This window comes from Rhinolophus ferrumequinum, chromosome X (genome assembly GCF_004115265.2).
Source record: "Rhinolophus ferrumequinum isolate MPI-CBG mRhiFer1 chromosome X, mRhiFer1_v1.p, whole genome shotgun sequence".
NCBI lineage: Eukaryota > Metazoa > Chordata > Mammalia > Chiroptera > Rhinolophidae > Rhinolophus > Rhinolophus ferrumequinum.
Genome location: NC_046284.1, coordinates 52395937 through 52418561, shown reverse-complemented (window position 1 = coordinate 52418561; position 22625 = coordinate 52395937). Strand labels below are relative to the sequence as shown.

General features: G+C 46.2%; 1 protein-coding gene across 1 annotated transcript; it reads right to left on the bottom strand.

The window, feature by feature from the left end:
• Window positions 1-4970: 4970 nt before the first annotated feature.
• On the bottom strand, window positions 4971-9957 carry LOC117020840 (G-protein coupled receptor-associated sorting protein 2-like). Its single transcript, XM_033103602.1, is given in 7 exon segments — window positions 4971-5401; window positions 5404-5785; window positions 5787-7147; window positions 7149-7563; window positions 7565-8413; window positions 8753-8824; window positions 9870-9957. Coding segments are annotated over 5 exon segments (2565 nt in total). The 5' UTR covers window positions 7738-8413; window positions 8753-8824; window positions 9870-9957; the 3' UTR covers window positions 4971-5167.
• Window positions 9958-22625: the final 12668 nt, after the last annotated feature.

Here is a 22625-nt window from a genome sequence, read left to right as displayed (position 1 = left end):
AGTTTCTGCAGGTGTTTCCCAGAAAGAGCCTGCCCTGCCACCCAGAAATGAAAAGGGAGGGAGCCTCAGACGGAGTCGCCCCAGATGGGAGGGAGCTGCTGCCTGGGGCTGAGATCCAGAGATCCTCTTGGGGGATGAGAAGCTTGGCGGTATCCCAACGAGAAATCCTCCGTGAAGGGCCCACCTCATCTAGGTTCCCTCCTCCTGAGTCTGTCCGCCACCCTCTTCCCTAGAGCTGCCCAGATTTGGGTTCGTTCCTCTCTCGCATCTCCAGGCAGCTGGAGCCTGGGAGCATAAGGCAGGCGTATTCTCCCCTCCTTCGCCCCCACCCTACCCCAATTCTGAGCCGGTCTCAGCCATCCCCATCGTCAGGAACAGACAGACCGCGTAGAGAGTGAGTGGCGAACAGATGGGAGGACAGGGGTGTTGCGCAAGGTCCCATCCTCACACGTGCTTTTCCAGAGCCAGTGGCATCACTGGTTTACACGAATTGGGCGTCCACGAAGGTCACTTCACCGCTTCCTCTCTCTGGGCTTCCCTGAAGCCAACTCCCTCCATGTGTCGTCCACCTCCCCCACCCACACCTAGAAACGCAGACTGAAAGACCGCTGTGCCGGGAGCGGGGAGCGGGGGCGGGTGGGGGGCGTTCAGAAGGCAGGAGGGGGCGGGAGGGGCCGAGCCACTTACTGCACCCGGATCTAGTCTCAGCCACCACGTCCCGCGGATGCCATTTCGGGGCCTCGCACCCACCTGGTCCGCCAGCGAGCGATCGCCGCTTCTCTCCGCGTGTGCCTCCCGCAGGATGACTTCCTGCCTCTTGAGCTCCGGGCAACAGGCAGACCCTGCTAAGACGCTGGCGACCGGCCGCGGGATTGTTTCCTCTACCAACAAATGCTGCAGCTCGGGCCGCACGAGAGAGTAGTTTCCAGGCTAGTGCGGCGTGGCGAAACCCCCCCCCCACACACACACACACACGCACCCTACCTACCTTCCTCACACCCTACCGAGCACACCCTACCGAGCACCCTACCACTCCTCCCGCCGCAGTGGGCCAGTCGTCACGCGTACGTCCTTCCCGTCTCTTTTGCGTGGGACGCACCTCGAGGCCCGCCCAACGGAGGGCGTGGTCACGTGACCCACCGTCGGCCCACGTGACCTCGCGGGCAGCCTGGCTGCCACAGCCCTGCAGCACCCGGGACAGAAACTTCTGCTTGTGAGGTTGAGCTGCCTGCTAGCAGAACCTGCAGCTCCTGACCGTGGCGAAGACCGGGAGCTGAAGGAAGGCGGGGTAGGGAGCCCGCGCTTCCAGCCCGAGGCCTGGCCTTTGCCCTGTAGGAGCCCAGCGATGGCGGGGGAACATTCCATGAGGGGTTTGGAGACGAACTGACTTTGAATGTTCTGTCTAAAACTCAGGGCGACATGTTAAAACATACCCAGGATCGATCTGTCCTCAAAAACCCTGATGGGCAAAATAAACGCTGAAACGCCAATTTCCAGCACCGGGATGATCCCTGTTAACACTTGTGGTTTGTGAAGGGAGGCAAAACTGCTCCTTTGACCTATTTCCACAAATCTCGCATACTAGAAAGGGAGAAAAAAAGCATGCTGCACTGCCAGAAAAGTTACACAAAACTTGGGTAAACACAGCACAGGTTGCTGGATATTATTTCAGTGCAGTGCTCTGCTTCGCTTTCTTTTTAGTCTTCTTTTGTTTTTAGTGTATTGGGGTGACAATTGTTAGTAAAGTTACATAGATTTCAGGTGTAAAATTCTGTATTACATCATCTATAAATCCCATTGTGTGTTCACCACCCAGGGACAGTTCTCCTTCCATCACCATATATTTGATCCCCCTTACCCTCATCTCCCACCCCTGACCCCCCTTACCCTCTGGTAACCACTAAACTATTGTCTGCGTCTATGAGTTTTTGTTTCTCATTTGTTTGTCTTGTTCTTTTGTTGTTTTTGGTTTATATACCACATATCAGTGAAATCATATGGTTCTCTGCTTTTTCTGTCTGACTTACTTCGCTTAGCATTATAATCTCAAGATCCATCCATGTTGTCACAAATGGTCCTATTTCATCTTTTCTTACCGCCGATTAGTATTCCATTGTGTATATACACCACAACTTCTTTATCCATTCATCCATCGAAGGGCATTTTGGTTGTATCCATGTCTTGGCCACCGTAAATAAAGCTGCAATGAACATTGGAGCACACTTGTCTTTATGTACAAATGTTTTCATATTTTTTTGGTAGATACCCAGGAGAAGGATTGCTGTGACATATGGTAATTCTATTCGTAATTTTTTTGAGGAATTGACCCAGCATGTTTTCTACACTGAGAGGCTGGTGTTAACTGGTAGACATTTTGTCCGATACTGGAAATGGCTTATGTCCAGTGGAACACATAACATCCATGGTTACAACTGATTGCACTTAAGATATTAACTAGTTTTGTATTTAAGCCAGCAATGTTATCCTAACATTTATGAATCTTCTATGTGTATATAAAATTTAACATTATTTTGTTTTTATTGTGATTATACTGTGTATGCTGTATGCACACATATCTCCTTCAACCACTTTTGTAATCTTAGCAGTTCTTCATTGTGTTGAAAAATCTTTCAAATGTTCATTTCTAATTTATAAGTCATAATTTTACCTTCTCAGCAATTAACAGCATCCTCACACAAAACAGAAATAACATTTTCACTGTGCCTAAAAAATAATAAAACCTATTTTGCACAAGTCTGGATTCCCTCTCCAAACCAACTCTATCCCTGAGTTCTGTGATTTCTATCTGAAAGTATGGCATGACCTTTTTACTTATTAATATGGAAGACATAAAAGTTATCATTTTAAAGTGTACAATTCAGTGGCATTAAGTACATTCACAATGTTGTGCAACCATCGCCACTGTCTATCTGCTTCCATAACTCTGTTGTCACTGCAAACGGAAATGTTAGGATTTTTTTTAATGAAATAGTCATGTAAAAAAAAATTGGCATCTTTGTACAGTCGAGAGATGAATATAAACATAACTTTGATAATTTATTTTTCTTTAAACATTTCATTTAAAAAGCTAGTTTTCCTTAAGTCTTATTCCTTTCTGTCTTTTCTAAGTGGTTTATTCTCTAAAAATTGTTCCTAACACATATAGTTTATTCACTTATATAACTGTATCCTTTCTAACATGTCTGCCTATAACTTGAGGCACTAGCTGTAAGCATATTGAAAGAAAAAGCCCTGTCTCGTTGATTTTTCAATCTCCCTAATAATGGTTGTCTCTGACAACTGTTTTTAGCATGGTAGATTTTTTATGTTTTTTTGTTAAATTTGTTGGGGGTGACAATGGTTAGTAAAATTACATAGGTTTCAAGTGTACAATTCTGTAATACATCATCTATATATCACATTGTGTGCTCACTTCCCAGAGTCAGTTCTCCTTCCATCACCATATATTTGATCCCCTTTACCCTCTTCTACCACCCCCCCCCAACCCTCTGGTAACCACTAAACTGTTGTCTGTGTCTATGAGTTTTTGTTTCATTTGTGTGTCTTGTTCCTCCATTGCCTTCAGTTTTATATCCCACACATGAGTGATTTTATTCTAGGCTATGGAATATATGAAGTTTCTTAGAAAATCATACTGAAATTGCATAGAAATTGTGTTTATTCACACACGGTTTTAAAATGGGATCTAATTTTCCATAGATGTCACTCACACTCTTCTCTATTTCACTGGACATAAAAGCATCATTGTCATTTCATGCCAACGAACAGACCATTTTTAATAGCTGAATGGAATTTCCTTAATACTTTCCTTGGGCTGGGAGCACAAAGAGAATCTTACTCCTGACTCCATTTAGTTGGTGTGCTATTCTACCCTTTCATTCTTTAGGTGGTACTGAAGCAACACTTGTACTTTTGAGTTGTAAAATGTGCAGATTTGGCCGATTTAGCTCTCCAAACCGGCCTCATTCCAACTGCATCCCTAACTAAACTTGTCTCACCTAATTCAGGCAGACAGGGTATGTCCTCGCTACCGGAGCAGATTTTCAAGTTACACACTTTTCTTCATACCACCACTGCTCACTCCCAAGAATGACCTAATGGTTTGTCTTACCCTAGTCCTCGGTGACCAATTTAAGTGGGTCCCTCTTCTCGGAAGCATTCCTCAAGTACCAAGGCCCACAGTAGTCTCTTCCTTCTTAAGCTCCAGGAATGGAATTTTCCAATGAGAGTATGTTTGTCATGCTACTGATTATGCTACTGATATGTTTGTCAGTGTGCACAAAGCACCAGCATCTGGATTTTACACTGAAGGAGGGTCACTTCTGCCAGTTTTCACCCAGAACTTTATTGAAAACACAGAGTCAAATGGAGAACCATTTGTTTAAACAACGAATAGCAGGGTAGCTTACATAGGCGACTCCGTTCATTGGAAACTCAATACTTGAAATATACCGCAATATGGATGGTGTCGTGCAGGGCATCCTGCCGACTTCGCCAAGTGTCGTGCGGGGCGTCTGGCGGGGTCTCCGGTCCCGCCCCCCACACAAGAACGCAGGACATGGTGAGGCCAAAAAGGAACACCCACGGAGCCACAGGTAGGGGAGTCACACCACTATACTCTCACTGGCAGCTGGGTTGGAGACACAGGAACCAGGAGCAACACAATTCTCAACCCTCACTGTGCCGCCCGCAGACTCAGCCACCATCTTCTTGCTAGCTCCCCCCTTTCTCTCTTTTCTTCTCTGCTAGCCTCTTCTCCTAGCCTAGCCACGGCAGTTATATTTATGGCTAATGGCTCACTGGTTACAGCTGACGGCCAACTAGCCACAGCTGCTGGCCATTTGATCACAGTCGATGGCCATTTACTACCTGAGCCAGCACCTTTCTATGTGAGGCCGAGAGCCTGGAAACTGCTTTTTGGGGCTCTGTCCCCACAGATGGCAAGACAAATATCAACACATGTGTTTTCAGCTCTGATGTTCATTTCGCATCCACAAAATGAGCCAGCTCAAACCAAGATTTGGACCAAGTTAACATCAGCATTAAAAACATAAGTTACAACATAAAACCAGGCTGTGAAAACGGAAGCCACTACTCAGGGCTCTTTGGGAACATCAGGCCGATCAGAGGCAGGTGGTTAATCATATTAGCTTTCTTGTCCCCCCTCAGGATCAGGATCATGTTGATTGTCTATCTGGGTTTGTAGGTCCTTGGCTAAGTTCTCAAATTCATGGAATGCAGCAATAAGTGGCTCAAGACTGAAATCATCATCAATTAAGGCCATTGTTCCATTCCTTATAATATTACTGAAATTCCAAAACATTTTAATAACAATTTGACTGTTATCGTTTGACTCTTCTAGTATGTTAAAAAAAAAAAAGGACCCACAAATATCGATAGAGCTTTGGCACTGTATAGTTTTTTGGCCACCACAGCATTTTCAGACAAATTCAACAGCATTCTCAGAACGTGAAACTTTGTTGTTGCGTTGCCTGTCACTAATAGGGAGAGAAACACAGACATAAAATTGGCAACCAGTGTGTGATAGTCAGTAGTTGTAGTGAGGGATCTAAGCAGCCTTAATCCAAGCAGCTGCTCGGGGGAATCCACGGTTTGTGCAAGGGTTTCCTCACACACTTGACATACATATGTCTCAATCGTGTTTAGATTTGGATATGGTGGAGCCATGAGAATCATATTTTCCAAAAGCTGTGAACTAACTCGGGAGGAGGGATAATTGAGCAAGGTTTCAATAAGTGAGACGACCCGAATCCCGAATGAAATCTCGGGTAAATTGAGAAGCACTTCTCATACCTATTACGATTTTAAATAGTTCCTGAAAAAAAGGATCTCGGATTTTGTCCATTAACAGGAGTTCTTCAAACTCTCCAGAACCAATTTTAAGTTCACATTGGATGCAGCTGCAGGACCAACTCTCAGGCTCTGCAGTCTCCCTGGTCCTAAGATGCTCCCGAATTTTCCTGATTGACCTGTAGGATGGTTCATACTGAAATGGGAACTCAAGATCAGGCCGATCGGGCTGAAGCACAGATTCCTGCTCTTCCCTATTTGGGGTACGTTCTGCATTCTGGGGCTTTCCCTCAGACAGTTCAGCGAATGCAGCTGCTGCTGCTCCTTCTGGAATTCTAAAGGGGCTCAGGGATGGGAAACCAACGAAATAACAAGGACCAGGTTTGAACTCAACAGTGACCTCTTCCCAAGTTTGGGGCCTGGATGATGTATTAATTTCCTCAGCTGAATCGTGGAACCTGGGACTAGCCTTGTACACCGGATTGGGATTTAGATCAAAGCAGGCCTCATCCCTGTCCCAGAACCAGGATCCAAATATGGCCTCTTCTTCAGACTCTGGCCTGGTCTCTTCTCTGGCCACAGCCCCCAAACTGAACTTTTCCTCAGTCTCAAACGAGGATCCACCGATGGCCCCCTCTTCAGCCCCTGGCATGGACTCACAGATGGCAGAAGCCCCGGCCTCCATACCGGCCTCTTTCTCTGCCCAGAACCAGGACCCAATGATGACTTCCTCCTCAAACCTGGGCTCCTGTTTGACCCTATCACTGTTATCAACATCTTTCTGGGCCCTGGGCTTCAGGACGGTACTGGGCTCTTCCTTGTCTCTAGGCCTGAATCTACTATCGGCCTGTTCTCCAGGCACAAACCAGGACTCCTTAAAGTACTCATCTTCAGACTCAGAAACATCCTCTATCTTTGTCCTGAGCTTGGACCTAACATTTGCTTCATCTCTGACTCTGGGTCTGAACAAGTTATTGGTATTTTCTCCAGCCCAGGAGCAGAATGGGTTGCCCGACTCTTCCTCAGACCCAGACTAGGAATCAATATAGGAATCTTGCTTGGATCTGGGACGAGACCTGGGGTTAGGTTGATGTTTAGTCCTGTGCCTGGACCTGGTATTGGCCTCTTCCCTGGGCCGTGATCTGACACTGGCCTCTTCTCCAGTCCAGAAGGAAGACATCGTAGAGATCTCATCTGCTGACCAGAATCCAGATTCATTAGAGCCCTCCGCTCTGGCCCTGGGCCTGGGATAGCACCAAGACCCGGTATTAGTTTCCTCCCCTGATCCAAACCAGGGTTGGATTCCCGACTGACTGACCCTGGGAGCCAGGAAAGGTCTCAGTGTCCACCCTGAGCAGTTCCCTATCTACAGACAGGGCCACAGGTTTAGCACCTGAGGCACACTCACTACTGAGCAGTGGCCAGGCTACTGCATTGGTCTGGGGCACGCCCTCTTTTTGGGGCATTGCCTCAGCCCCAAACTCAGTCTGGGCCCAAGTCTGGGCTTCTTCCTTATGCCTTGGCCCAGGGATTGCCTTGGCCTCAGTTTTAGGACATGCCCTACCTACTGCCCCGGTCTTGGTTTTGGGCCTTGCCCCAGACATTGTCTGGCCTTCACTTCTAGGCCTTGCCCCAGCCATTGCCTGGGACTCAGTTTTGGGCCTTACCCCATTCATAGACAAGGATGCAGTTTTGGGCTTTGCACCATTCATAACCTTGGATGGAGTTCTGCCTTACCCCAGGCATTACCTGGGCCTGGGTCCTAACCTTGGGTCTGACCACCATCGGAACTTCGTTCTCTGTCTCAGCCCCACCCCCAGCCTCTTCTCCAGCCTTCTTTTCAGGCTTGGCCTGGGCACCAGGCTCAATCTCAGCCCCAGTCATTGTACCAGTTACAGAGAACATAGTTAAATATAATACCAGCACCACAGTCCCTGCCTCTACCACAGATCTCTCACAATTCTGTATTTTCACACTACCGATTTTCAGTGATTCAGGTGATACAGTTGGAAATAAGAGTTAGAGTCAATCACCAGTACACCATTTAACCAGCTTCCTTCCCAAGACCAGCCTCAGCCAATATCACAGACGGAGTGCAGAAGAGGCACAAACCAAGTATGTGGAGGATGGATGGTTCCCAGGTGGTGCACATCTATTGAGGGTGTTGTTCAGCAGCAATTCCAACATCGCCAGAGATGCCACTGGAGGTGGATCCCGGGAGAGAGAAGGACACGGGGCTTTGAGTCTCTTTGAATTGTGTCTCTCCACGCAGGGACACACACACAGACTGGACCTTGAATTCTTGGTGGGGCTGTTGGGCTATTAGAAAATCCCTCTGTTACATTCGTTTTGCCCACAGCTACCACACTATTTGGCCTGCCACCGAACAGGTGTGAGGTCGGTGGGAAAATATGTTGGCAATGAGAGAGGCTGAGGAGTCCTGAGACTAGACCCCAGTCACTCTTGGGCCTGCGTTGGTCTCCACTACCACACCCGAAGTTGTATCCACTGTCATACCAACCTGCTCTGATGTGGTGCAATTTCCCACTCCTTGCTTTGTTCCAGTGGTACCAATTATGCCCTAGAGCAGACAGCAGGCCGTCCCATGGACAAACATACAGGAGAAAATAGAGTCTGAGTGCTTGGTTGACAGGCAGACACCCTGACCCCTGACGCAAACATCTCTCTGTTTAAGGGTCCAATTTGTCTAACGTTTCCAGTCTCCTGGTGTCTGATCTCAGGTCTTCTCCTCCCATTCACAGCCCAATCCACACCTACCCCAGTATTCCTAATATCTCCTGCAGGAAATGGACAAGGGATGCTGGGACAGTGTGCAAATCTGGCAGAGAGCAGGAGAGGTGGAGCAAAGACCTGCCATGATCTTACTCTGTCGCTATCCCCTGCATTTCCCCCTTCTCACCAACTTCCAGAGAATTGAGCCAGTCTCTTCCTCCTTTCCTTCCTTGCAGAAGTGACCGGTCTTAAAGTAAGCCTAGGGACAAATGGACGAAAAGAAAACACAGTCAGGAGTCCATGGTAGCAACTGAGCACTTGGTGGACAGACCAACACCAATGATGGGAGTCCACATGTGATCTGTCTTTCAACATTTAAGGTCTTCTAGGTAGAACGTTCTCGTTTTACTGCGGCCCTCTGTTTCAGGGTTCCAGATAACGACATCTTTTCTTGACGTCACAGTTGTCCCATGGCTCCTGTCTTCAATTCTGAGGATTCACCACTAGGTCCAACACACCCCTTTGCCTTGGACAGCATAAAATGGGGCGCCCGCATATTCTAGAAAACAGGTTGTGCAGTGGTTCTTGTAATTATGACTTCCGTTCTCGCCCTCGCCTCCGAGCCCATCTTTTCCTACCCCCAATTACTGCTGGAGGTAAGGGAGGAAGCCAAGGGAAGTGCCTAGGAACTGGTACAGATGGAACTTTTAGGATTTATTCCTGGATGCCTGACCCGCTCTGGTCACAGTTACCCAACCCCAACTGGGGTCTCCAGTCAATGGCGGCTGCCCACCCCCCACCCCCACACACCTCCAGAAATCCAGGCTATTTTCCTGCTCCAACTTTTTCTCAAGCTGCTCCTTGGCAGATAGATGCACCCCGCCGCCTGAAATCGCCAACCTACTGCGCACACAGCAGAGACCCTGGCATCAAGGAAGCGCCTGTGGGAAGGGACAGCCCCCAGGACACGGGGCCCAACAGACCCTTTCCAGAATCAGGGCCCGGAGTAGCCAAAGCCCCCGCTCCGGCAACCCCCCAGCCCAGTTCTGGCTCCGCCATTTCTCCCGCAGCAGCAGCCTCTCCCACAGCCATCTCCGGGAAAGCTGGCTGTGGAGAGGCCGGCGTGGATCGCTTCCCCAGGAGCCCAGGGCGCATCTGAGGCCACCCCTGGGCCCTGGGCCCTGGGCCCGGCCCGCGCCAGTCGCCGCCGCACCCTCCGCGCGGAAATGCCCTGGCGGCCTCCGCGCAGCGGTTCCACCTCCTCCCCGGCAGCCTCCGCTCAGGCGTCCCCCGGCACTGCGCACCTCTCTCGGGGACCGGCCCCGACCTGGTGGCTGCATTGGCCTCCTCGCCAGGCTGCCAGGCGCTGGGCGCCGGTTGTAAGCTGGTCGGGCTGGGGGTGGGGCGTCTCCCGCCCCCACAACACCCCCTCTTGCCTTTCCAGTCTCGGGGTCCAGGTGGTCCGCCTCCCGGACTCTCGGAGCTCCTCACTCGCATTCCAAGTCATCCTATTATCAATATTTTAATTTCTGAGGCATCGCTTTGACGGGATGAAGGAGGAAAAACAAGAATGGGCAACTACCATTTTGAGGGCCTATTGGATGCCACATGCTGTAGGTTGCCTTTTTTCACAGTTTTTTCTCTTTAAGTTTTCAAAGCAATACTGGAAGGTGGACATCATTACTTACTTTCTACTCATGGGAAGATACTAAGGCTCACAGAGTAGAGTACACTCTCAAAGAATTCTAGGGAGGCGTCAAATGGACACAGAAGCCAACTTGATGGGGCTCATACTGGCCAATTCTGTGACAATGTGAGCATCAAAATGCATAATCATGCTGCCAGATGGTAACCCTTTGAGAAAAGCAGCAATCTATGAATCATGCTAATATAAATAAATTCATGAATAAATAAATAATTGACAGGGAGAGGGAAAGCTGTCCCCAACATTTGAATGTCAATTTATAAATCTAGATGGAATGACAGATTTACAACAGCAGCAGTTAACAACTATCATAGTAATGAGTGACTCAGGCAAGAATCATGAACGAATTTTCAGTCTGTACCAAAACCTCCACAGCAGTCACTGAGTCACCACAGTAACCATGCTGGCCAAGGAAAGCTGGGAGAAAAGAAGTAGCAATCATCCTGATTAGGTTCCTAATGTGTACTAGGAATTGAGCAGGGCTTTTGACAAAACACATAATAATTAACCTCAAATATTCCTCATGATAAATATTCCTCACAGATTTACCTCAGACACACACACACACACACACACACACACACACACACACACACGTATATTCATACACACTGTCTCCCTCTTTTCCAAGAAACCAGGATCATCGAGGTGGTTGTGTTTGAGCATAAAGAAAAAAATTCCACAATTCAATTAAAGCCACACTAATAAAGTTAAATGCTACTAAACTATTTCATTTCAGAGACTGATTTTCTAGAGATGACCTGTCAAAGTTTCTCTGGAACATTTTTCTCCTTGGTTTCAGTACCTTGCCAGTAATATCTAAAAGCTGACATGGAAATCTAAGCAAAATGAATATTGTGTTGGTAGATTTTCTCAACATGGCAGAGCCACAGTGCCCAGATATTTGATCAAACATTACTATGGATGTTTCTGTGAGAGTGCTTTTGAATGAGATATACATTTAAATGGTGGACTGAATAAAGCCCTCATCCTCCCATAATGTGGGTGGGCCTCATCTAAATAGTTGAAGGCCTGAATAGAACAAAGTGCTGGACTCCCCTGAGCCTCAGGGAACTCTGCCAGGAGACAGCATTTTGGACTTTATCTAAAGCATCAGCCCTTTGTGGGTCACCAGCAGACTGCCTTCAGACTCCAAAGGTAACTGTTTCCTGAGTCTCCTGCCTGTAGGCCTCCACCATCAAATTTTGGACTAACCAAGCCTCCATAATCTCATGAGTCAATTCATTAACATAAATCTCTATCTATATATAAACATGTAGAAGAGGGTAAAGGAGGTCAAATATACTAGGTCTGACAATTAAGCTCATGAACTTGCCACTGTGCACTTACATTGGCAGCACTGTACTAGCAGCTCGGTAAGGTTTCATAACCTTGATATATCAGTGTCTCACAGCTGTGTTCATGCCGACGTGTGGCGGTGTCTTGCTGAGTGGCATTTATTATTGTTGTTGCGTGTCTTTGTGTGCCGTCGCGAGAATGTCTGAGCTTAAATCACAGCAACGAACAAACATTAAATTTCTTGTTAAACTTTGCAAGAATGGAAGTGAAATCAGAGCTATGTTAGTCCAAGTTTATGGGGATAATGCCATGAAGAAAACGGCAGTGTACAAATAGATTAAACGTTTTTCTGAGGGGAGAGAACATGTCACTGATGAAGAGAGGTCAGGGCAGCCAGTAATGAGCAGAACTGATGAAAACATTTAAAAAATTCATTGAATTGTGTGAAAAAATCATCAGCTGACTGTGAGAAGTATAGCAGACCAAGGAAACATGGATAGAAAACCAGGAAAATCTTAACTGAAAATGTAGGCATGAGAAAGGTGTGTGCAAAAATGGTCCCGAAGGAGTTCACTGATGAACGAAAGCAAAGGAGAGTCAAAGTTAGCCAAGATTTTTCGGAGAGGCAAGACAACGTTTTGGGCCATGTTATCACTGGTGATGAAACATGGGTGTACAAGCTCAAACCTGAAGCAAAGCGTCAAAGTGCACAATGGAAGTCAGCCAATTCTCCACAACCAAAAAAGTTCCGTCAGTCCAAATCAAGAGTCAAAACGATGTTGTTAACCTTTTTTGATATCAGAGGGATTATGCATTATTAATTTGCACCAACTGGACAAACAGTTAACCAAGTTTACTATTTGGAAGTGCTGAGAAGGCTGCATGAAAAACTTATGAGAAAATGCCCTGAACTTTTCTCCAACAATTCATGGCTCCTGCGACACAACAGTGCACCAGCTCACACGGCACTGTCTGTGAGGGAGTTTTTAGCCAGTAAACAAATAACTGTATTGGAACACCCTCCCTACTCACCCGATCTGGCTCCCAATGACTTCTTTCTTTACCCAAAGATAAAGGAAATATTGAAAGGAAGACATCTTGATGACATTCAGGACATCAGGGATAATATAATGACAGCTCTGATGGAGAATTCAGAAAGAGATGCAAAATTGCTTTGAACGGTGGACTAGGCGCTGGCTTGGTCCATTGCTTCCCAAGGGGAGTACTTCAAAGGTGACTGTAGTGATATTCAGCAATGAGGTATGTAGCACTTTTTCTAGGATGAGTTCGCAAACTCAATTGTCAGACCTTCTGTCGTGCGGGGTGTCATGCGGGGTCTCTGCTCCCGCTCCCCACATAAGAACGCAGGACATGGTGAGGCCAAAAAGGAACACCCACGGAGCCATAGGTAGGGGAGTCATACCACTATACTCTCGCTGGCGGCTGGGTTGGAGTCACAGGAAACAGGAGCCACACAATTCTCAACCCTCACTGCGCCGCTTGCAGGCTCAGCCACCATCTTCTTGCTAGCCCCCATTTTCTGCTAGCGTAGCCACGGCAGTTATATTAGTGGCCAATGGCTCACTGGTTACAGCTGACGGCCAACTAGCCACAGCTGATGGCCATTTGATCACAGTCGATGGCCATTTACTACCTGAGCCAGCACCTTTCTATGTGAGGCCGAGAGCCTGGAAACTGCTTTTTGGGGCTCTGTCCCCACACCTTGTATAGTGATGGAAAGATAACTGACTGGGTGGTGAACAAACAGTGCAATATATAGATGATGTATTATAGAATTGTACACTTGAAGTCTGTGTAGTTTTGTTGACCAATGTCACCCCAATAAATAAATAAATAAATATATATACACAAATATATATATGCAAATATATATATGCAAATATATACACACATATATATATGTATATGTGTGTGTGTGTGTGTGTGTGTGTATATATATATATATATATATATATATATATATATATACATCCTTTTGGCTCTGTCTCTCAGTAGAACCCTGACTAATACACATATTAAACATTACGTATCTTTTCCATCCTAGAGTAACCTGTGATTTTGACCAAAAAGATATCCCAGCAACATTTCGTTTCTGACACTTCAGTCAAAATATAATACCTGCATATTGTAATAAAATTACTCACAACGACAATGCATCAAAATGTATGAACTACACAGAGGTAATGTATGTAGCACATGTATGTCCACAGAAGTACAAGGGTTGTACTCTGAACACTGCAAAACATTGCAGAGAGAAATTAAAGAGGTCCAAATAAACGGAGGGACATTTCACTTTCATTTGTCAGAAGACTCGATATGGTTAAGATGATGCTTGTTCTCCCCATACTGATCTATACACTCAATGCAATTCCAGTAAAAATCCTAGCCTACACTTTTTTAAAGAATTTGACAGACTTATTCGAAGAGTCATGTGGAAATGCAAAGAGCCTAGACTATGAGAGACGACTTTGAAAAAGAAGAACAAAGTTGCAAGATAAGCACTACCTACTCACTATAAATCTATAGTAAACAAGACAGTGTGGTGTTGGGATGAAGGTAGAAATGTATATCAAAGAAACAAAGAGTCCAGAAATAGACCTATACGTATATGAAGAAATGACTTTTGACAAAGCTACAAAGGCAATTCAGTGGAGAAAGGATAGTCTTTTCATCAATGGTGTTGGGACAAGGGAACAAACATCGATAAGCACAGACATAAACTGTGATCTATCTATTGTACCCTGTATAAAAGTCAACTCAAAATGAATCAGACACCTAAACATAAAAGCTAAGACTGTAAACTTCTGAAAAAAATAAAACACAGGAGAAAATTCTTATGACCTCAGGTTAGATGAAGATTGCTTAGATATGATACTAAAAGCCAAATCAAAACCATGAATGAAGAGGCTAGTAAACTAGACTTCCTCAACATTAAAAATGTCTGTTCTTCCAAAGACTCTGTTGTAAGAAAGGAAAACAAGCCACTGACTGAGAGAAAATATCTGCAAATCATATCTGATCAAGGACTTGTATCCAGAATAAAAAGTCTCCAGTAGGTCAGTAAGAAGAAAACAGACACTTCAACAAATAAGTGGACAAAGATTTGAACAGATAGTTCACCAAAGAAGACATATACATTTCAAATAAGCTCGTGAAAAGATGCTCAACGTCATTAGTCATTAGGGACATGTAATATCACTACAGCCCTCTGAGAATGGCCAAAATTGAAAAGACTGACCATACCAAGTCTTGGCAAGGATGTGGAGGATGGAACTCTCAGACGCTGCTAGTGGCAAACAAAAATGGTGCGGCAATATCTGGAAAACAGTTCACAAGTTTCTTACAATGCTAATCTTAGAAATACTATATGACCCAGCCGTTGCACTCCTAAGTATTCGCCTGAGAGAAAGAAAGCATATGTCTAAGCAAAATCTTATACGCAAATGCTCACAGCAGCTTTATTTTACAAGAGTCCCAAATTGGAAACAATCCACATGTCCATTGCTAAATGAATGGATAGAAGAAATTGTGGTATATCCGTAAAATGGAATATGAGTCAACAGTTAAAACAAGGAACTATTCATACATGCAACAAATGGATCAATCTAGAAATAATTAGATTGAAATAAAGAAGACAGACATAAAAGAACATACATGGTATGTGTCCATTCCCATAAAATTATGGGTAAAGAAAACTATGCTACCATGACAAACGATCAGTGGGTCCCTGGGAGTGGGTTAGGATGACATGGAGGGGTAGGCGGGAGAGGTACATGGGAGTATTACAAAGGGACACAAAGAAGGATTCTTGAGGTGATGGATGTGTTCATTATCTTGATTGTAGTATTGGATTCACACACACACACACACACACACACACTGGGCCTGTCAAAAAAAATGTATGCAAGTGGACACTTTGGTCAACGTTGCTCAAGCAGTAATTCACTGCAATCAGAATTCTCTGGATGCTGATGGTAACCACTTTGAGTACTTCTCGTAATTGCAGAAGTCAAATGTGACTTGTATTCATCTTTTGTTGTCAGTATATATTGAGTATTAAAATTAATACAGTTTTTTCCTTTCTTAAAACATGTACATATTTTTTGGCTATATATATATATATATATATATATATATATATATATATATATATATATAAATTTATTAGCACACATATTTCAAATATGTACAATGTATTGTATATCAACCATACCTGAATAAAGTATTGGAAATATACTTATATAATGACAATTCTGTGATACAATTAAATTAATCAGGTGAACAATTCCCACGATTATGCTTTTGTATTATTAACACATCCACACTATGCCTTATCAAATTGCTCCGCACGACATATAACCAAAATAGTTATAATGGTTTGCAATGAAATATGTCCAAATATTTATTTATTTATTTATTTATTTATTTATTTATTTATTTATTTATTTATATTGGGGAATATTGTGGAGCAGTGTGTTTTTCCAGGACCCATCAGCTCCACGTCAAGTCGTTGTTTTCAATCTAGTTGTGGAGGGTGCATCTCACTGGCCCATGTGGGAATCCAACCAGCCACCCTGGTGTTATGAGCACTGTGCTCTAACCACTGGGCAAACCGGCCACCCCAGAAATATATCCTAATATTCTGGGAAAGCTGATATCCATGTCTTTCTGAAGTACAGAAATAAAAATACTATATCCTAGGAAAATATTCATAATGATATTTAATAGGAGTTGCTGGTTATTTGGGAAAATGTGGCTGAGTATCATTATAATAGGGCAAACTCGAGGGTAACAAATATTTTTTTTAAAATATTAAGTTATAGTAATTGACATTTTAAACTGACACTTGGAAAATTTCTGCCTTTCTAAAATATTTCATTATATAATGGGGAAAAAATGAGGTCACCAGGGAGGAATCTACATTGCAATGTCAAGTTGCTAGGAAGATCTAATAACTGCCTATTAGCAAAACCATAGGCGAGATACAAGGGGATTGCTGATCATTACTTACATGGTTTGAACGATTTGGGTATATTTATTGCAAATGCATGTTAAAGACCAACTTTCTTCTCCAACTGGACAATTCATTGCTTTTTCATACCCCCTCCCCCTCCAAAACAAGGTGAGCCTCGGGGCTATTACAAAGCATGTAGCCTCTGATGGAATCACATTCCACTGCTAAACCTCTTCCCCCAGGATGAGATCAAAGTAGCTTCTCTACTTTGAGGCTGGTTTGTGATCCTCACAGGAGCGATTCCACTACATGCTTTTGTTCAAATTCATGAACTCACTTCAGCCAAGTGTCAGATCCCAACAGGGTTGTGACATATTGAGGTCTCCTTAGGACTGCTGCCCTTGAACTTGTAGTAGAAGCCTCAGCTGCCATCAGGACACCGATGCTCAGAACCTGCCTCCTTCAGACACCTGACATGAGCTCGGCCACTGGCAGGAGGAGCTGCACGGGGAGAGACAGATCCAGCAAGCACTGTGCGTTTCTGGTGCCAGCATGTGCCCGGCACCACAGGCTAGGTACTGGGTTAGTGCCAGTGACACTGATACAAATGCCTAGTGATCCTAACAACCAGAAGTCACAATGGGCTTCTCACCAGGGCCTTCTCTTCTTTCCTTGGCTGTCTCCTAACAAGAAAATTGAAGAAGAAGAAGGAGAAGAAGAAGGAGAAGAAGGAGAAGAAGGAGAAGAAGGAGCATGAATTCACACAGGCATCATGATGTCTGAGAACTAAAGGGCTGTGCCGTATATTCATGCATCATCAACGTGTGCCCACAGCAACCCTGTGGCTTAAGCACTCTTATCCCCACTTGACAGAGGGGCAAGCTGGGGTTCAGAGAGACTCGTTGCCTGTCTTACCTCCCATGTCCCTGCCTTTAGAAGGAGAGAAGCTCCAGGACACCACACTCGCTGGGGCCGGACAGGACCACAACTGCTTTGCCTACAAGACAGCCGGGGCTTCGAACCCCAAACAGGAAAGAGGCGACTTGGATCTGGATCCCTTTGTCTTCCCACACCTCAGGTGGTTCAGCATCCACTGCTGAGACCCACGCTGTCAGCTCAGTCCCAAACACCTGCAGGAGGGACACAGATCTTGTCAACAGGCCAGGTCCGTCTCTATTAAAATGTCGTCTCAGTCGTCACCTGTTGCCACACAGCAGCCTACCCGTCTGTCTCCCTGTACCTGCCCCTAAAGAAAGGAGAGTCTGTGAGACGGATCCTTTCAGGGACTTTGCTTTACCTTTGTGCTTGCAGATTATGTCTCCCTGTTTGGCCCCAGAAAGATGGCTTGTCAGCCAATGAGGAGTAAGATTCCCCACTGGGGGGGGGGGGGGGAAGGGGGAGGGGACAACTCAAGCCAGGCGCAGTCGAGTGGGGACCAACAGGAGAACCCACGGGGTTCATAGAGGTGGGCACAGCCCCCCACCTTCCCCTGGCTAAGGAGAGCCTCTGCCTCTGTGGCTGCATTCCTTCCCACAACCTGCAAGGGAAGTGCTTCAATGATGTGCTCTCCATCTATTCATATGCATTAGGTTTTGTCCCTTGGGGAAGTACATACATCCTGAGACTTACGGTTCCCCTGGCTGCAGGCAAGGGTGATTGGCTTGAATCAGTTTCCTATTATGATGTATAGGATTTACAGATCTTGAGATTGACAAGCTTTGTCTCCTTTACTGCCCCACCTAACTAATAAAAGCTAATGTGTAGGCCCGATTAGGTGTCCAGTCTTTGAGACTGCAGGTCCCTTGGCCCCGCTTAAACTCTATTCATGGCTACTGTCTTTTCTTAACCTTGCGCTGCCCTCCTCGCCCCACCCCCCCACAACTCTCGTCGTGTGGGACGCGACAGTCACCGTAATGACATCAGGATTCTATGGCAATCACGAAGCTCAGGCCTGTTTTCAAAACCGGAAACGCCTCCCATCTCAAAGCCATCACTTGCAGAGTCCTGAAAAGCTGCATCCTCTCAGCCACCCAACACCAAGGGTTCTGTCTTGTGCATGGAGAGCGCTGCTATTCAAATGATATAAAAATCCATGAATTGCCAGCCCATGTTTGACATTTCCTCCATCGATCCATGCACCCATCCATCCCTTTGTTCGTTAACAGACATTAGCCCCAACGACACCATCCCTTTGGTTGTGTTCCCCCACACTTCCACTGAAATTACACTTGGCAACTCAACAACCTCCTTTTGTCACACTTGTAGAACCAGAATGTTGAACTGATTTTTCAAATGGAGACAAACAGTTATTTTATCAAGAGGAAAGGATTTCCTTCCCCCAGGACAGAATTCAATGGCTTGGATATAGACAGGATTATATCGCAGTAGGATCAATTACAGTACATTAAATGCAGAGTTGTAAAATGCCTTCCACAGACACAGTCAGATAACGGTTAAGACTGTGCTTTGGGGATAATGGGCATTGAAATGGAGCACAGATTTTTCTTTCACATCGCTCATGTTTTTGCTTCATTGAAAAGGATTTTGCAAACATGTTTAGTGTATGTTAGAAACAAACTTTTATGGTCACTTTGGTAGTCTCTGTCTTACTTGTTTTTCAGTTCATCTCAAGGGATTACCAAGGAGGGAATAAAATCACCTGAAATTATAATGTTGTTCCAAACTCCGCCACGGTTAAGTATGTTGCCTAAAAGCATTGTCTAATGTACTGTATTTAGATCACATGATGGTGGTGATAGGAAACGCTTTCACATTTTTTCCTGACTGTTAAGTCTGTGGACCCTGAGAAAGAAGATACCTGCCAAGAAGGGCTCCTGGTGGCTATCTGGGCTCAAATTTAAAAGCAGAGCCTAGCAACCATTTCTACACAGGGGCCTCAGGCAAACTACACTTCAGGGAGAAGCCTGCCCTGAACTGCCTGCCTGCAGTGTGTTCTTGCCATCTGAGCAAGCCCTTATAAAGGAGTTCTTGGAATTGTATTTCAACCAATAGAACTGAGACTTTCCATATATAATCAGAGTTGTGCAGTTATATCCTCATTAGCATCTGCACCGACTAATCAGAGTGGCTGCATTCTGACCAATCAGGACAGTGTGTTTTGGACCACCGAAACTGTGAGGATTTCATACCCCACTTGCATGAGGATTGACCAATCAGGGAACAGCAGTGGGAACTTCTGTCTATATAAGTCAGCACCCGTTTGTCTAGACATGAGCAGGTTCCCTTTGCACCAAAGTCTGGAGAGTGTGATTCCCTGGTCAGATCTGAAACACTGAAGGTGTCTCCATGGAGAAGAGAGGAGCAGCTCGGATTGGAGCACCTCAGAACAGAGCAGAGCAGGGCGAAGCACCTCAGAGTTGAATAGCTCAGAGCAGAATAGATCAGAGCAGAGCAGAGCAGCTCAGAGCACCTGAGAGCGGTGTAGTTCAGAGAGGAACAGCTCAGAGCACAGCACCTCAGAGTGGAGTACAGTGGAGCAGTGCAGCCCAGAGCAGAGCACCTCAGAGTAGAGTAGCTCAGAGCAGAGCCTAGCTGGCTAGGGGGCTCATCTCCCCAGGGCCTCCTCACAGCGATGCTGTTTCACAGCCTGTTGTTTCAGAATTGATCTGTGACTACTATTGAGCTGTTCCACAGCCATGCTGTTCTCAGGGCCATGCTGTATCACAGTTAAGCTGTTGGCATTGAATAAAGTGTCTTTCACTGCTCTGCTCAGCTCTGTTCCAGTCCAGTCTGCCAAGATGGCTCCACTCTGGTCTGGGAAGAAGTCTTTGCTGTCTCAGCTCCAGAAATGGATACACAGTCTTAGGAGGAAAAGGGAAGTGCGCTCTCATATACCCAAGGAATTCCACCTTTGTGGCGATGACCGTGATCACATTTTTTAAATTTTTTTATTTTATTGGGGAAGGGGAACAGGACTTTATTGGGGAACAGTGTGTACTTCCAGGACTTTTTTCCAAGTCAAGTTGTTGTCCTTTCAGTCTTAGTTGTGGAGGGCGCAGCTCAGCTCCAGGTCCAGTTGCCGTTGCTAGTTGCAGGGGGCGCAGCCCACCATCTCTTGCGAGAGTCGAACCGGCAACCTTGTGGTTGAGAGCCCGCCCTCCAACCAACTGAGCCATCCGGGGGGCAGCTCAGCTCAAGGTGCCATGTTCAATCTTAGTTGCAGCGGGCAGAGCCCACCATCCCTTGTGGGACTCGAGGAGTTGAACCAGCAACCCTGTGGTTGAGAGCCCACTGGCCCATGTGGGAATCGAACCGGCAGCCTTCGGAGTTAGGAGCACAGAGCTCCAACAGCCTGAGCCACCGGGCCGGCCCCGTGATGACATTTTGACAGAGACAGTTGTGGCCTGCTGACAAGATCTGGGTCCCCCCTGCAGATATTTGGGACTCAGCTGAGGGTGTGGGTCCCAGCAGTGGGTGCTGTCCCACCCTGGGTTGTGGAGAGACAAAGGGATCCAGATCCAAGTTGCCTCTTTCCCGCTTTGGGTTTCAATGCCTGATCTTGTAGGTAAGCCATTGTGGTCCCGCCCAACCCAGTAACTATGGTGTCCTGCTCCAGGGGTATCCTGGAGCTATTCTCCTTCTAAAGGCAGGGACTCAGGCATTAAGATCGGCAGAGAGTCTCTCTGAGCCCCAGCTTCCCTCTCTGTCAAATGGGAATAAGAATGCTTAAACCACAGGTATATTTACTGCAAAAGCATGTTAAAGACCAACTTCCCTCTCCAGCTGGACAATTCGTTGCTTTTCTGACCCACCCCACTTTCCAAAAAAAAAAAAAAAAAAAAATCCTTCTCTAACATGAGCCTCAGAGCTATTACAAAGCCTGTAGCCTCCAATGGAATGACATTCCACCTGCTAGATCTCTACCTCGCCTCCCAGAAGACAGCAAAGTAGCTTCTCTACTTTTAACCTGGTTTGTGACCCTCACAGGAGCGATTCCTCTCCATGCTTTTGTTCACATCTATGAACTCACTTGAGCCAGGTGTCAGATCCTGCCAGGGTTGTGATGTCTCCTGAGGACGGCTGCCCTTGAACCTGGAGTGGAAGCCTCAGTTGCCATCAGGACTCTGATGCTTACAACCTGCCTCCTTCAGACACCTGATATGAGCTCGGCCACCGGCAGGAGGAGATGCACGGGGAGAGACAGATCCAGCAAGCACTGTGCGTTTCTGGTGCCAGCATGTGCCCGGCACCACAGGCTAGGCACTGGGTTAGTGCCAGTGACACTGATACAAATACCTAGTGATCCTAACAACCAGATGTCACAATGGGCTTCTCACCAGGGCCTTGTCTTCTTTCCTCAGCTGTCCCCTAACAACAAAGTTGAAAAGGAAGAAGAGGCATATATGCAGGCAAGCATTATGATCCCATTAGAACCTCAAGGCCGTGGGTTTACGCATGGGTCCTCAGCAAGTGTCCACAGCGATTCTCAGGCTGAAACATTCTTGTCCCCACTTGACAAAGGGGGAAGCTGGGGCTCAGAGAGAGTCCTTGCTCATCTTACCTGCCATGTCCCTGCCTTCAGAAGGAGACTACCTCCAGAACACCCCTAGAGCAGAACACCACACCCATTAGGGCTGGACAGGACCACAATGGCTTTACCTACCAGACCTCCAGGGCACTGAACCCCAAAGCAACGAAGAGGCGACTTGGATCTGGATCCCTTTGTCTCCCCTCTCCCCAAGGCAGTCCATGCCCACCACGGGGACCCACACCCTCAGCTCAGTCCCAAAAGCTTGTGGGCAAGACCTGCTCTCCTTCCAGTCTAAGTCTCTTTCTACTGAAAAGTCACAAGGTCGCAGATTAATGTTCGGGTTCCATGGCAACCACAATGTGCATGTTTATCCTGCACACTGGAACCACCTCCGCAAAGTCCACACTCCCCTTGCGCTTTGCTAAAAGCAAAACACTTTCGCTCTTCTAGCTGCCCGATGAGGAAGTATAGTGATACAATACACTAGACTGGGAACCGGGCAATTGTGGGAATTCTGACTAGGTCTTCCAACCAATCATGTCCAAATCGTCAAGAATTTTGTTTGCTTTAAAGAGACAGGAGGGGAATGT